This window comes from Bidens hawaiensis, unplaced genomic scaffold, assembly GCF_021521415.1.
Source record: "Bidens hawaiensis isolate Kalapana, Puna unplaced genomic scaffold, B.hawaiensis_p1.1 tig00037192_1, whole genome shotgun sequence".
NCBI classification, from domain to species: Eukaryota; Viridiplantae; Streptophyta; class Magnoliopsida; order Asterales; family Asteraceae; genus Bidens; species Bidens hawaiensis.
In genome coordinates this window covers 133,792-148,548 of record NW_027505463.1, presented here as the reverse complement: position 1 = coordinate 148,548, position 14,757 = coordinate 133,792, and the positions used below count along the sequence as shown (strand labels likewise).

Sequence of the window (14,757 nt, the reverse complement as noted above, 5' to 3'; positions counted from 1 at the left end):
ATTTTTCTTGATCTGAAAACCATTTTAATTTTTAAGACAATCCCAATCCCATATTGGTGAGAGCCCGTTGTTACCAAACCAAACTGATATTTTCTATTAAAACAACCCGTCATAACTAATTTTGATGAAAACATGGTTAGATCATAACCAAACTGAACTCATACAGCCATATTTGTCGGATCGTGTATCGTCTTGTTACGTGGCCTACCTGTTTTGTGAGGCTTAATTCACACGTAGGAATGACAAACAACCTGTACACCATGAATAAAACTTGCACATACAAGGTTTATACACAATGCATTCTGTCTTAATGAATAAATGATACACAATAGCGCCTTGTAAAATTATGCAACAAAACTTGCACATACAAGATTCATATGCAAAATAAATTCCATGTGGATTAGATGACAGACAGATAAAGCTATTTGACGTACAAAAAGTTATAATGCATACAACCTCCTAATTCGTCCTCTCTCCAAATATTCTGCTTACAAGTTACAAGTGTAATCAAAACTAATGCAACATTGATCTAAAACAAATTTTAGAAAATGGATAAAGAAGCGCTTGTGGGCCAAGCTAACCCGGCCTAATCCATTAAACTTTCTTGATATACACAGTAATACAGGGTAAAGGTTAAGGGACCGTCTGTAGCCTCTTAATGGTCATTAAGAGAAGAGACTGTCTCTTAATGGTGCATTGTCTTTTAGTGGTTAATAGATAAGCTTAAGTTTGAATGGTTAAACGATAAAATCTTAATGGTCACCTCTTAACAACCATTAAGAGGTAATTTTTATCAAAACTTTCCAAACCAGCCCAACCCGTCCAAATTTTGCAATGCAAGCACAAGAATATATTCAAATGTTTCCAAGATTTTCCAAAAGATGTACAGAATTCATAGAACTAAAAAGGTGCAAAAAAATAAAATAAAATAAAATTTGTGAATATAGCAAATTGTGAAACCATTGAAAGTTATTGCTTCCTTCCCCTTCCTCTTTTGGCAGGCTGTGCTGTTTGTTCTTTTCCAGTTACTTCTGTAATATCAGCTGCACAAGTAATAAACAGTTTTTTCTTATCATCATAATAAATATAAAACAAATTTATCTGCATAAGTTATACACAAAAAAAAAATGGGTTTAGATTAGGTTTGCATTCACAAGACAGGTTTTGTTTCTATTTCAGGTGGCAAAAAGGGCAGGAAGGTCAAAATGGATGGTTTTTTAGTTCGGGTCAGATTGCCCACAAAGCATTTCATTGTCACTTTTATCAATTTTATTAATAACTAACACAGTCAATATGATTACAATTATTATCTACATTTCTTCATGTAACAATTTAGGAGGTTGTATGCAAAAAGAATTTACACTCTCAGCGACCTTCAATCCGTTTGACTTGTTACTTTTAGCTGAATATTTCAACCCGTTTGAAAGGGGGGGGGGGGGGGGGGGCGAATTGACAGATTCATAAGTATAACAAAGAAAGGATAATACTTTCGGGACCACGAGCCATAAGGGTAAAGAATATGTTGTTGAGTTTCTCCATCTTTTTAGCATCCTGTGCTTGATCTGTCTTGAATTTGAGACACTGCAACAAATTCATCCACAAAAGATCAGTATTTAGAATCAAATGGAATGAAATTTACAAAATTTAGATCATTGTAAAGAGGAACACAAGCTCACAACCTTCTCCATCTCAATCGAGCATAAATACAGGAATATAACAACTCTACTTAAATTCCTAGAGTTGCATTTTCTTTTCGAATTTCAATGTATAAAAAGGTTTATAATTCACATGAAAAAATGTAACTTTAGGTCTAATGTACCAACTGATATGGTCTTCTTTTGCCATAAAGAGGTCAGCGATTTGTGTTTGGTTGGTCGAGTGAAAACTCCCAAGGTCTCCCCGTGTTTTTAAAACTTAAGAAATCAATTTTGGTGCTTGAGGTGGCGCGTCATGTAACTATGGGCTAAAATTGGTCAAAATTAAGGTTTGTAGAAGACTTATACGTAAAAACAACCAAAAGAATGAAGAAATTATGAAAGGTTACTTGATAAAAAGGTTGATATGTAAAACAACAGATGAGACAGACACAACTTCTAGTTGTGAATAGAGCTTATTTAGTTGTACATTGAGCAGTGCCTCGGCTTTTGGGACCTAAACGCGTCGAAGTGCCTCACACCTTTTTAAACCAGTGGTCACCTATCCTAGCCTCCTAGAGTTACTCCCACCCAAACACACTTAACTATAAAGTTCTCCTCTCATCCACAACCAGATATTCCTTATGACCGAGTCAGTATATCTCATGTGAATGGAAAAAACAATATGGGATTTGTATAAGGTATCACATAAGATTACACATAACGTAAACTTAGTAAACGAACCACGAAAGACAATACCCTCAACAAGTCTAGGGGTGCATTCTTTTTCAGAACCAATAGTACATTGAGAACCACGTAAGATGAGCATATACGCATTTAGACAAAGTACTGTCGATATCATACTTTGCAAAAATAAATCTTAAACATGCTGGCTTAGTCAACTTATATAATAGATTGCAGTTGTCAGTATAATATTGGTTCTATAAGTCTAAATTCTGCAAATCATATCCAAGAATTGAAGTTACATGATAAAAACAAAAGGTAATTAAAAATAAATACTGCAGAAATCAAAGCATAATTGTGTGTGCAATCAATCGGATGAGATTAAAAATTAATTAAGAATAATACTACTACCTGTTTGTCATCAGTGACCTTGAGGACCAATTTAGCATCAGAATGTCTGTATTTCATCACGTATCGAGTCTGCAATTCAAAATAAATATAATTAGATCGGAAGTAATCGAATAAAAACCACAAGAAAAGAAAGAAATTGAAATTACGTTTTGGGGGCTAGCGCGGAACAACTGGATGGATCGTTCGACGAAATCATCCCATGATATCACGTACACCATTCTTCACAGCAACTGACGTCCCAAGGCTTTTCTTTTCTTTTCTTTTCTTTTCTTTCAACACTACAGCAGCCCCAATTTAAGACTACATATCTCAACTTTATATTTTTATCAATTAACTCGAGCCGGGGGTCTCACCGGAAGCAGCCTCTCTATCTCTATGGGATAGAGGTAAGGCTGTCTACATCTTACCCTCCTCAGACCCTACCATAGCATTGCTATTGGTGGGATATACTGAGTACGATGATGATGATGATGATGATGATGAATTAACTTGAAGAAAATTGTAAAAACTCACACGACCCATAATAATCTTACCTAACAATATTTGTGATAGGTGTTTCGAGTTTAGTTTCACATCAATTGATTCGTAACAAAAAACTCTAAAACATCAATTTGAAATTATAACGAATGTCTAATGAGAAAAAAATAGTATAAAAACGTGAAACCGATAACAAGAATATTTACAATTTTTTTATTTTTTTTTTGAGAAATTTACTTACATAAATAGTTTGTCCAACTACAATATATAGAAACATAGATATTACATTAATATAGCAGGTAGGCGGGCAACAAGCTGCGCCGCCACCCCTTTCTGAATTGCAAACCCTAACCTGCTAAAGACATGCCCCTGCCCCTTTGGAGTCGACACATTGCTATGCACAACCTGTTGGACCCTGGTTAGGAAACGGATAGCTTCCGGTGCCAAGGAGCCAAATGTATCAAAAGCCAGAGGGACAAAAACATGTTGGTTCTCTTCGCAGGCTTTAGCATGTTTCTCCACCTTCTTCGTTTCAGCCCTTTTCATTGCTTGCCCAGCTACAAACCCATTATCCCTCAAACCAGCTAAGGGAGATACCCCTGTGAGGTCAAAAAAAAAGTGATGTTATTAAAAGAGTAAAGTGTCATTTTCGTCCTTGTTGTTTGACAAATAATGTGAATTTAGTCTAAAAGGTTTATTTTTTTTTTTCATATGGATCATACACGTTTCCCAATTATTGCCAATTGCATCTAAATCACTAACCCAGTTGAATTTAATCGTTAAGTCAGTGATATAGATGTCTTTTCACTCTTTATTTATTATAATACTTATTTCAGTGAACTGTGGTTTTCGTCCTTGTGGTTTGTCTAAATTTGCGGTTTTAGTCCAATAGTTTCGAGTTTGCAATTTTCGTCCTTGTAGTTTCATTTCACTTGCAATTAAACCCGAATTTATTAACCTTGTTAAGTCTGGTCGCTAACTCATCTGCGTGCCCCTCACGTGACGACCATCTTTGTCATTTTCTCCCCAAATAAATCTCATTTCTAATTCGCAAGCCCCCTCACGTGAGGGGTTGGGGTGTATTTGGGGGAAAAAAAAGGAACAAAACTGCCCTTCACGTAAAGGGCACATTGATGAGTTTAACGACCAGACTTAACAAGATCAGGGAATTCGGGTTTAATTGCAAGTGAAATGAAACCATAGGGAATAAAATTGCAAATTGAAACTACTAGACTAAAACCGCAGATTTGGACAAACCGCAGTTTACTGAAATAAGTATTATAATAAAGAAAGAACGAAAAGACATGTTTACCCCTGACTTAACGATTAAATTTAACGGGGTTAGTGATTTTGATGTATTGGCAATAACTGGGAAACATGAATGATTCATATACAAAAAATAAACTTTTGGACTAAATTCGCATTATTTGTCAAACCATAAAGATGAAAATGACACTTTACTCTTATTAAAATCTAATTTTCTTTAAATAAGCTAAATAAACAGAAAACCCCGTACTTATACCGAAAATAAACTAATTTACAAACATAGTATTAACGTTTTTGTGAGTCCCATTATAAATTTGTATATGCTGCTTTAAGTAATATATGAAATGGTTATTTTTGTTTATCATTTTGAAACCTCAATATGTGATTATTGCTACAATCACAAAATTACCTAGAAGTGGAAGATAATGTGGTCGTAGACTATATCAAAAATGAATTGCCTCAAGTTAGTATTGTATGATTGTTCTACGTCAATATGATATAGACATATAGTGTATTTTAATCTCAAATACCCTAAAAACATTGTGACACAGTGACAACAAAATCCATATATCAATCAATAAAATTACCTTGTTAAAATATATGATTTGATTTAAGAACATGATGTGGTGATAAGATACATCTCGTCTATCCTATAGACGAAGGGTTTAAAATTTAAACCATGTAAATTACACATAAAAATACACAAAATTGTTACATTTAAAAATGATACTTACCTTAATGTCTCTAAAATTAGGATTTTATGTACATGTCTAGATGGAATACATTTTTTTCTTTTATTTCTTTTTAAAGTAAACATAAATATTTTAAAATATTGATGGCAAAGTTCTAAAAAACTAGAAGCCTAACGTTTATTCCCGCCACTTTCTCTCAACCTCATCTTTCCCCATCAAAACCCCTTCTAATTACCTCATTTTAATCCTCCTCATCCTTCTCCTCCTCCCACCGCCCGCCACCGCCCATCACCACCACGTAACCAACAACAACCGCTTTGCCAACCAAAAAATCTAAAAAAATGATAAATCACACCGCGGTCTTGGCCCTTTTATGCACCATTCTATCAATAGCCGGTCTAGCGACTAGTCGGCCCACTGCCACCTCCCCCTCACCCGCTCCATCATCCACCGATGATGGATCCTTCATAGTTCAAGGCAAAGTTTATTGTGACCCGTGCCGGATTCAATTCCAGACCAAAATCAGCTACCCGGTCCCCAACACGAAAGTGACCCTCCAATGCCGCCAGCGAGAAAATGGGGCCGAAACCGCTAAGGTGGAGGGAAAAACGGATTCTAGCGGCATGTATCGCATCACCACCACCGGGGACCATGAGGAGGAGATATGTGATGTTCGGGTTACCGAAAGCCCCGATAAAAAGTGCCCCGAGGTGATGGATGATGAAAGCATTGCTCGGGTTTCGTTGACCGATAAAGATGGTGTCCGGGGCAATACCCGAAAGGCGAACCCGATCGGGTTCATGGTTAAGGAAATTGATCCTCGTTGTAAGGAGATTCTCGCCGAGATTGGTATCACCGGAATTTGAATTTCGGTTGTAAATGGTAGTTATATTTAGATTCAAACAAATTATTTTTCTTTTAGAAAAGTTTAAATTATATATGAAAACTTATTTTAAAATGTATTTTAGGAGCTTGTAATCTCCATATAGATGGCTTTTAAAATCATTCAATAACGGTTGGTTTTATTTATATATTTTGTGAAGCATGACTATGTACTTTTTTGTTAGGGGCGCTAAAAGAGTCAAAAACCGACTCAATCATCCGAATCAAGCTCAATTAGTTTGATCATATATTATGCCATTTTATAATACGTATATGTTACTAATCTAACTGGTTTTCTCGTTAAACGATTTAATACGTAAAACCTTAGGTCCTTTCTTTAGCCTTACTGCTGTAATAAACGTTTGAATATCGTCTATGTGAATGTAAAACCGGCAAACTGTCAAACCGAAAGAAACACAAGCACAATTAAAAACATGATTGGCTTCTAGTGAAAAAAAACGAAAAAAAACCCATAATTTCTTTATAATCTCATCCAACATTCAAAAATTATAACCAAGCAATCTGACAAAGCAAAGCAACGAAACTGAATTCACATAACCGGTTTAGATTCATATATTATCCCATTCGTGGGCCCCGGGACCATAGCAGTAGCAGGCTTCTTGGCATATGATATTTTCATGACAAATTCATGTGCAGATGACCCAATTTGTGCACTTACTGTGTCATTGTGAGCTTGTAGCCATTGCTCCATTAGATTACACAGCTGCTGTGTGGGGCCCACCGGCCGACCCATGCATCTGAGCTCCACCTGCACACGTTAAAACAATTGGTAACCGTGAGAGGAGAAAAAGGTCAATTGTAACGGTTTTAGGTCAAACCGTTGGTAATAGTTTTTTTGATCATCGTAAGCCAAAACCAACCCGTTACTAACAGTTTGGCTTCAGTCTGGTTTCATGATTGGGCTTTTTGGACCTTCAGGATAAAAAATGGAATAAAATATGATCAAAATGATAGAGATATTTGTTTACCTCATGTTCACTTGGAAGTGCCAATTTGTTCATCACTAGCTTTTGGATAATTGAAATAGGTACATTTCCATCACTATAGACATCAAATAACAAGAGTTAGAACAAACATACAATATTTTATGTCAATATACGAATAAATGTAGGAAGCTGAATAATGAATAAAATGGCAAGAACTTGAATACAATTAAGGATGTAAATTTATTTCTGTAGCTTTAGCTCAGCTCGTTTATTATTTATTAATTAATTTACATACATTTATAATTTATTTTTATATATGCATTTACAATTATAATTTTTATATATAACATAATATATACTAGTTGGTAATTTTTATCACAACTTTATATATAATAATATTTATCACATAAATATATATTTAAAATAATAAATGAAAAACTATATAAATAATAGGTTCATTTAGGCTCGCAAGCTAGCTCCAATAAATGAAGCCAGGCTCATGCACGTTTATTAAACAAGTTCATCTCTAGCCTCGAGCTCGTTTAAGCTTGACTTGAATCAAGTTGATCTCAAGTAGCCCAGGATCGGCTTGACTTACTCCCTTTTTAGTTACATCCTTAACACATTTGGCTCGACATTCATTAATTAAGATTAGACAAACAATACGATAACAAGCCAGTTAAATAATTTAGTCACATCATTAACACACTAATAAAAATCAGAGGCTAAAGAGAACTCACTTTAATTTAACATAATGTCCTTCGATCTGGCGCAAGGGTTCTCCTTCCCTGGAAAGCATTGAAAGAAAATCAACAGTGTGAAATTGCAAAATTGGTTGACTTTGGTCAAAGGGGTACACGTTTGGTATGGGTTGAGTCAAAACACTTTTTCCCCCTAATATAAATTGTAAGTGTGGTATTTGGTGATAATCTGATTTTCTATATAAAACTATTTTAGAGGTTCTATGCCTTTGACCCGTTTCCTTTTATATATATTATATGTAAAATTAACCCTTTTTTTCCATTATAGGTAAAACATAACACATGCCTTGTCCATGGGTACAACCTAAAAATTTGACACGAACCCAGACACAAATCTGAATATCAAGTCAAACATATGAGCCCGAACATGACATGGATATTCGCGGTTTCACATGACCGTTAACAAGATTTTTTTAATCTTTTATTGTATTGCATATTAATACTTTAAAATAACAACTTTAAGCAAAATATAAAAATATATATAAAACAATTACATTTTAATTACAAAATCGTATGTCAATTAATTTTTCAAATTTTTAACTTTGGTATAAAACAGCCAACCAATTTAATTAATGTCATAAAACTAATTATAGAAATACAAAATGCTTTAAACGGGTTAACCCACAAACCTGCCAAGTTGACACGAACATGACCCATTTAACCAAACGAGTCGGCGGGTCTGACCCAAAATGACCCGAACCGGTCAAAATTGCAACTCAAACTGTATTAAAGCATAAATGAAGTACTCACTGTTCTTCGAATGGAACCAACTGGAACCAAATAGGATATGTTTTTTTCCCTGGGCCGTCACTATTGCCGCCAGCATTTACCACAGCTTGGGTGGTTGTAACACTCGGGCTGCCAGCATCTTTCTTTTTATAATTTCTTCTAAACTTTTTGGGTTTTATCGATTCAGTAGCATCATTAGCTTCATGGTGATCATCTTGAACATTAGATCTTTGTAACGGGTCTTTTCCTTTATTTTTGGGCACGTTTTTTGGTTCTGGTTTTGAAGATTTACTCCTGCTTGCTGCTTCAACAAGATCATTCAAAGCTTTCCAGTCAACTTCATCGGCCCATGGTTGACCGTCTTCGTTTTGTTCATCGGATTGAGGATGGTTAGATGGCTCAGCAGTAGAAGGATTCTGCATTTTCATGGTTATCTTTTGTTAAAAGATATTAATAAGTCCAAAAAGATGGTGATTTTGTCATAATTAGAGATTTAAAGGCGGTAATCTCAACCCATTAACCAAAAACGGGCAACTGCCAGTTGTACCAAACGGGCCAAAATTACAATTGACAACCTCCTGGACTGTGTTATAAAAAGAAATAACTGCTTTGATAGCATAGTATTCGTAATCATATTAAATACATCAAATTTCATCAAATCAGAAAAATGGACACATAAGGGTGACAGTTTAACACGTCTAAACCTGTACATGAACTAAATAGTACCCATTTCTACCAACCCCATTTGACCTTTAGGTGAACATTTAAACAATAAATAATTTGTGGATTATACTTTGCCTTTCACATGTCACACGCATCAAATTTTTTCCATGGTGAATTCATATGATCACAACTAGGAGTGCAACGATCGTTTAACTTACAAGAGTCGAGTGCTCAAGCTCGGCTCGTTTCTAGCTCTGTTTCTAAAACACGAGCATGGCTTGTAAGTAGTTTTTCAAGCTTGGCTCCGGCCTCCGGTTCATCTCATTTATTATTTATTAATTAATTAATTTGTATACATTTATGATTATTTGTATATATATATATATTTAAATTATAATTTCTATTGTATGTATTGTTCGGGTTTATCATAACTTTATAAATAATAATAGTTATAATAAAAATATGCATTTAACATATTAAATAAAAATCTCATGAGGATGGGCTCTTTTACTAAACAAGCTTATTTTAGGCTCGAGCTTGTGTAAGACTGTAAGCTCGGCTCGCTTCTAGCTTTAAGCGAACTGGGCTCGACTAGCTTATGATCAGTTACACCTCTAGTTACAACCTCCTACACCACTAATGAATAAAGATTTGATAATTCTTTATTAGTATAGTTTTTAGAACTAAAGCACCCCTTTTTGACCCAGACCATATACACGACCCACCCGTTTTGACCCCTCTAGCCAAACAGTCAAAGTTGTAAGTCTTGCTTACCTGTTTAGAGTTGTGATTTATCCGGTTTGAGGTCTCACGTGAACTGGAACTCTCTTGGGAATCTTCCATGGAATCTTCTGCTTTCTTGGCCCGTTTCTCAAAAGAAAAACTTGACCCTCGTAATTTCTTCCTTGAGGTAACTTTTGACCTTTTTCCAGTCAATGGAGTTTGCGTTGACATTCTTGGAGTGTTGACTACAAGTGATGAAAGTGATCTCTCTTTTCTTCTTGATGGTATTGCTACTGAAGCCACAATTTCAGGTATCCCCCGTCTTCGTTTGTGTGGAAAAATTTTGGCCCGCACATCTTCCAAACTATGATCAGCCCTGTTTAACGCAAAAAAACAAAAAGTCAAAGAAGAGTTGACTTTATGAAAAGCCTGAAACCTTTTAAGTTACTGCATACAATGATAACGAGCTATAGTCTTTCTATATAAACATAATTATAATCAGTACAGGTTCTCTGTAAAACTGCAGATGTTGTAGATAACATGTCAGTTAGTGTGAACATGTTCAGGTGTGGTGATTTTTAAAATAGTTGTTGACATAGATGTAAATTCTGGAGTTGGGGTATGCTTCCTTAAACAAAAGCATACAGAAAATATACCAATTGTATAGTATGCGACATATTATAAATAATTATTAGGGTCACACATAAAAAAAACAGAGCACTTTGTCAATGGGCAAAGTAAGCAAATTGCTGCATTTGCAAATGTATTAAAATAAGACCCACACATAAACCACTCTTAATAGATTCACCACATTAATGAATAACCGTCAAAAGGATTGCATGTCATTGTGGTTAAATAAGATGAATCCGATTTACAGTCGGTCAATTTTACATTTATCTCAATATTCAGTTTTAAACAACAACTCATTGCATGATTATCCAAATCTTATTGCAACTTCAAATCGCAATAATTATGTTCAACGCACATCCACAGACCTATAGGTTTGTTAACACGAAGACTTTAGAGCCTTATATTTTCTTTAATATACCATAACATGCACATAAAGATGCCTACTCTTAGACTTCAAAGACAATTCAAAACAGATATTGTGAACATAAATCCATCTTACAAAAAGTATAATCAATAAGAAAATTCCACGTTATCTCAACTATGTGTGTTTGAATACTGAATGACTTTGGTGTTTCCCTTTTGATGTGTGTTGTTGCATTATACATACATCATATGAGAACCGTTACATATTTAGGATCCAAGGGACCAACTTTTCAGCCTTTGATCGGCCTAAAGGTTGTTTCTTTGGTATCTAATTGTTTTATGGTTCTCATATATCTATATTACTATATATACATGTGTGTGTATAGAGAAAGACTTAAAGAGAGGACCTCAATTTCTCCAAAGGCACACATCCGAGATCAATCTCGCATATTGGACAGCATTCAAGTTCTTCATCTGTGAGCTTCTTTCGAATACACTTCCTGCAGACTAGATAAGATGCCCAAAAGACAGACAGTAAATAGCAATTTCATAGAATAAAAAACAAAACAAAAATCCAGAAATAATGCTAACAACATATATGTTAGAAACATAAAAGTGCTGCCATCTCTGTTCATTATTAATCACATAGCTTGCATAATTTTAAGACAGTCAATATTAAAAAGATAAAACTACAAAATTAGGAAAACTCAAGACCACACCACTTTCTTCAACCTATGCTTTCAAAAGATTCATAAAACAAAATAACGAAACAATTCTGAAACTTTCAATTAATAAACACGCAAAGCTATAAAATTGGGAATCATAGGTGAAAACCCATAACAATTAAGACCTCAAACACACAAAAACTCACAAAAATAAAGCTCTAAACTAACAGTTAAAGAATCAAAAAACAAGATAATAAATAAAAAATAAATTACTGACATGTATGAAGACATTCAGGGATAGTGGTGGCATATTTCAACAACTTATTACAAATAGGACATGTCATGCACGCCACCAGATCATCTCTTCGTACTTTGACCACCGACATCTTCAACTAGCAATACGTCGCACACCTGGCGTGCCTCATCATTAAACACACGAACAAACCCCACGTCAGCCTGCAACCAGATGCATGTTAACTAGGAAACACATGGAACTCAATTACCTGCTCTGCATTGACCACCAAAAACACTCAATTGAAGTAAACTGTAATAAACGCATGATAAAGTGAGGTACCTTGGATCGGCGTGATGTGGGTTCGAGATTGTGAGATTGAGCATATGGGTGTTGATGATTTGTGGAGAATTGACGTGGGTTGGTGGTGGATTTGACGATAGGCGTTGATTGATCGTCTGTTTGGAAATCGAAATCAGAGGTTTTAGAGAGAGAGAGAGTGTAGAGAGAGAAAGAATGAAGAAGAGTAGAAGACTTGAAGTCCGTAAAATGCAAAATAAGCATGGATGGACACACCCAACAATTTCTTGGATTATTTATATATATATATATATATATATATATATATATATATATATATATTAATTATTGTTAGGGTATGCATGAATCAAGCCAAAGGTTTTTTTTTTTTTTTTTCTTACGAAGAGAGAATGTGTAAACTAAATTTTTCGGGGGCTCTGTTCAAAGTCGATTCCTTGACCGTGATGAGACCATACCCTCTGATGTGCAGGAACCGGATAAAATCTGTAAACTCTCGCCCCCTTTCGGGTTCGAACCCGGGATTAAAGCCCTGATTCATCCTTTCACCCATATGTCTTTCAATGTGGTCCAAGTGATACTCGAATATGCGTCTAGAGATGCACAAACCGGTTTAAAACTTAAAACTGGTTCGGGTTGGTCAATAAAAGTCAAAATCGGTTTATGATCGGTTTCGGTTCGGGTTGAAACCGGTTTCATGAACAGTGACGATCGGTTTCGGTTCGGATTTTGATCAGTTTCGGTCCGGGTTTTGGCCAGTTTTTGCCCGGTTGTGACCGGTTTCGGTTCGGTTAACCGGTTTTGGTGGAGAAAATTACAGATCGGTTCCAAGCCTACGGTTTCAATCAATTCCAAACCGGTTTCACATAAAAGGTTTCAAACCGGTTCGGTTTCGGTTTGATTTACGGGTCAATTCGGTTAACCGGTTAATTTGCCCACCTCTATATGCGTCTTCACATTGGGAGGGCAAACTTTTTACCACTATATCAACTTCTCAGGACGATCAAGCCAAAATTTAGTTTTTTTTTCATGGGTTTGATTTGGTTACTAGTTAATATTTTATTTATATTTGGGCTTCAAATATATTGTACAAAAGAACAAATTTGAGACTGAAATTTACGAACTAAAGTTGTTAAACACATGTTAACAAATTTGTATTTGGACTGAAAATTTGGGCTAAAAATAGTGAACTTGGGTTATAGATATGAAAAACAAATATCCAAACAAGTTCGTTGAGGTTTGGTTTTGGACTTCGATTCAATTTTAGAGCTACGCGTAACCAAAATAGAAGCGTAATTTTGGTTTTCAATTAAAAAACATAACTTGTAGGTTATTAGCTTGATCCGATTTTTTAGGTTTGGTTATCTCTTTTCATTTAAGTTTGTTTAATCTGTTCTTTTCTCAGTTCTCACTATACTCATTTAAAAATTAATAATAATAAGTATTTCTACCCCTGCATTTGGTGGGTGGATTAAATGCATTACTTGTTTAAAAGCTATTGTGCATTGTGACTGAAAAATGTATTACTTGTTCAAAACTATCATACATGTCGACGGAAAGAAGGTGGGAAGCCGGTCAGTATCGGTTTGATTCGTTATGATAAAAGTTTACGTGCCAAAAGTTCCACTAAATAAAGATATAGGTTGAATGACAGAAGTTTTGTTACAAAATTTAATTGTCGAAAAGTCACTATGTGAAACTAAAGTTAAAAGAAAAAAAGAAGTGTATATATTAAACTTTTTCGATAAAAGTCTAATTAAGTTTTGGGCCAAAAGATATATATATATATATATATATATATATATATATATATATATTACAAAGTTGGTGTATATATAGAAAGCTAACTTTAGAATTTTCTTTTTAAGTTTAAAATTAAAAATAATACGTAACAAATAGTACATGTATAATTGTTAACTTACTATAATTGTTCTTATTATTAATATTAATTCAGGGCTAAGTGATAAAATGCGCTGGCAAGTGAAGGGTATTGTGCAGTCTTTTTTGTTGTATTGCAGCGGCGTGCGGTTTAGGATTCCGATTTCGGTGTACCTTCACATTGCAACGCGTTAGCAATAAGTTCAAAATTGAACTCACAATGAGTTTTTAAACCAATTATGACAATAATCATGTTTTGAGTACGAGCTATTACAACTTATTTTGTTAAACATCTTAATCTAAGCAAATAATTATATTTAAAGAGGTTTACAGAAAATTGTCCATAACCTTTAAAGTCACTACCGATCTCAATTTTTACTAACTGTAATAACTTTTGAATATCATTTTCAGGCATCTTTTTATCATCCATCATGACCTCACCCAGATGTGTTGCCTCTTGGACCCCACAAAGGACCAAACCTTGCCATAGACCCGTAAAAAGGCGGTGCCTGTTGGAACCCTCATCATGAAGTCATAGAAGTTCCTAAGTACCAAAGTCGAAATACTATTGTATAAGTATGTATGTACTAATATGTAAATTGTAAATTTTTGTTTGGTCTATACATAAAACCCCAACTACCTAAATTGTCTAATGATGTTAAAATCACCAACGCACTATAGACACATGAAGATAAAAAAAAAAAAAAAAAAGATAAGATCTTGAAACCAACATCACAAAGACTTTGTTTCACCGCAAGATGTTGACTTTGAAGTATAATGACGTAATTTAATGAAGACACTA

General features: G+C 34.7%; 2 protein-coding genes and 1 pseudogene across 4 annotated transcripts; 1 reads left to right on the top strand and 2 right to left on the bottom strand.

Annotated features, from left to right (window-relative positions):
* Nucleotides 1-961: 961 nt before the first annotated feature.
* LOC143613355 (signal recognition particle 9 kDa protein-like) lies at nt 962-2,971 on the bottom strand. Its single transcript, XM_077087081.1, has 4 exons — nt 2,876-2,971; nt 2,730-2,798; nt 1,488-1,581; nt 962-1,043 (listed from the first exon to the last, which is right to left on the bottom strand). Exons 1-4 carry the CDS (start codon nt 2,945-2,947, stop codon nt 970-972), a joined length of 309 nt encoding a protein of 102 aa, XP_076943196.1. The 5' UTR covers nt 2,948-2,971; the 3' UTR covers nt 962-969.
* Nucleotides 2,972-5,505: 2,534 nt separating this feature from the next.
* LOC143613352 (major pollen allergen Lol p 11 pseudogene) lies at nt 5,506-6,133 on the top strand (annotated as a pseudogene).
* A 209-nt stretch (nt 6,134-6,342) lies between these two features.
* LOC143613351 (E3 ubiquitin protein ligase DRIP2-like) lies at nt 6,343-12,289 on the bottom strand. Of its 3 annotated transcripts, none has more exons than XM_077087078.1 (8): nt 12,102-12,289; nt 11,805-12,030; nt 11,270-11,369; nt 9,921-10,245; nt 8,505-8,899; nt 7,734-7,781; nt 7,036-7,108; nt 6,344-6,815 (listed from the first exon to the last, which is right to left on the bottom strand). In XM_077087078.1, the coding sequence occupies exons 2-8, from the start codon at nt 11,911-11,913 to the stop codon at nt 6,597-6,599; spliced, it is 1,269 nt and encodes a 422-aa protein (XP_076943193.1). In that variant the 5' UTR covers nt 11,914-12,030; nt 12,102-12,289; the 3' UTR covers nt 6,344-6,596. The 3 variants fall into 3 exon arrangements, with proteins under 3 accessions (XP_076943195.1, XP_076943193.1, XP_076943194.1); XM_077087079.1 differs by having other exon boundaries at nt 11,805-11,983; nt 12,102-12,286; XM_077087080.1 differs by lacking the exon at nt 12,102-12,289 and having other exon boundaries at nt 6,343-6,815; nt 11,805-11,914.
* Nucleotides 12,290-14,757: the final 2,468 nt, after the last annotated feature.

Excerpts from the sequence above, each read along its gene's own strand:
- LOC143613355 (XM_077087081.1), bottom strand. The coding sequence starts at position 2,947 with ATGGTGTACGTGATATCATGGGATGATTTCGTCGAACGATCCATCCAG. Across the intron at positions 1,582-2,729 it reads AGGTCACTGATGACAAACAG|TGTCTCAAATTCAAGACAGA; the intron begins GTAGTAGTATTA and ends AATTTGTTGCAG. Across the intron at positions 1,044-1,487 it reads TATGGCTCGTGGTCCCGAAA|CTGATATTACAGAAGTAACT; the intron begins GTATTATCCTTT and ends TTACTTGTGCAG.
- LOC143613351 (XM_077087078.1), bottom strand. The coding sequence starts at position 11,913 with ATGTCGGTGGTCAAAGTACGAAGAGATGATCTGGTGGCGTGCATGACA. Across the intron at positions 7,782-8,504 it reads TTGGTTCCATTCGAAGAACA|GGAAGGAGAACCCTTGCGCC; the intron begins GTGAGTACTTCA and ends AATGCTTTCCAG. Across the intron at positions 6,816-7,035 it reads CACTTCCAAGTGAACATGAG|GTGGAGCTCAGATGCATGGG; the intron begins GTAAACAAATAT and ends TAACGTGTGCAG.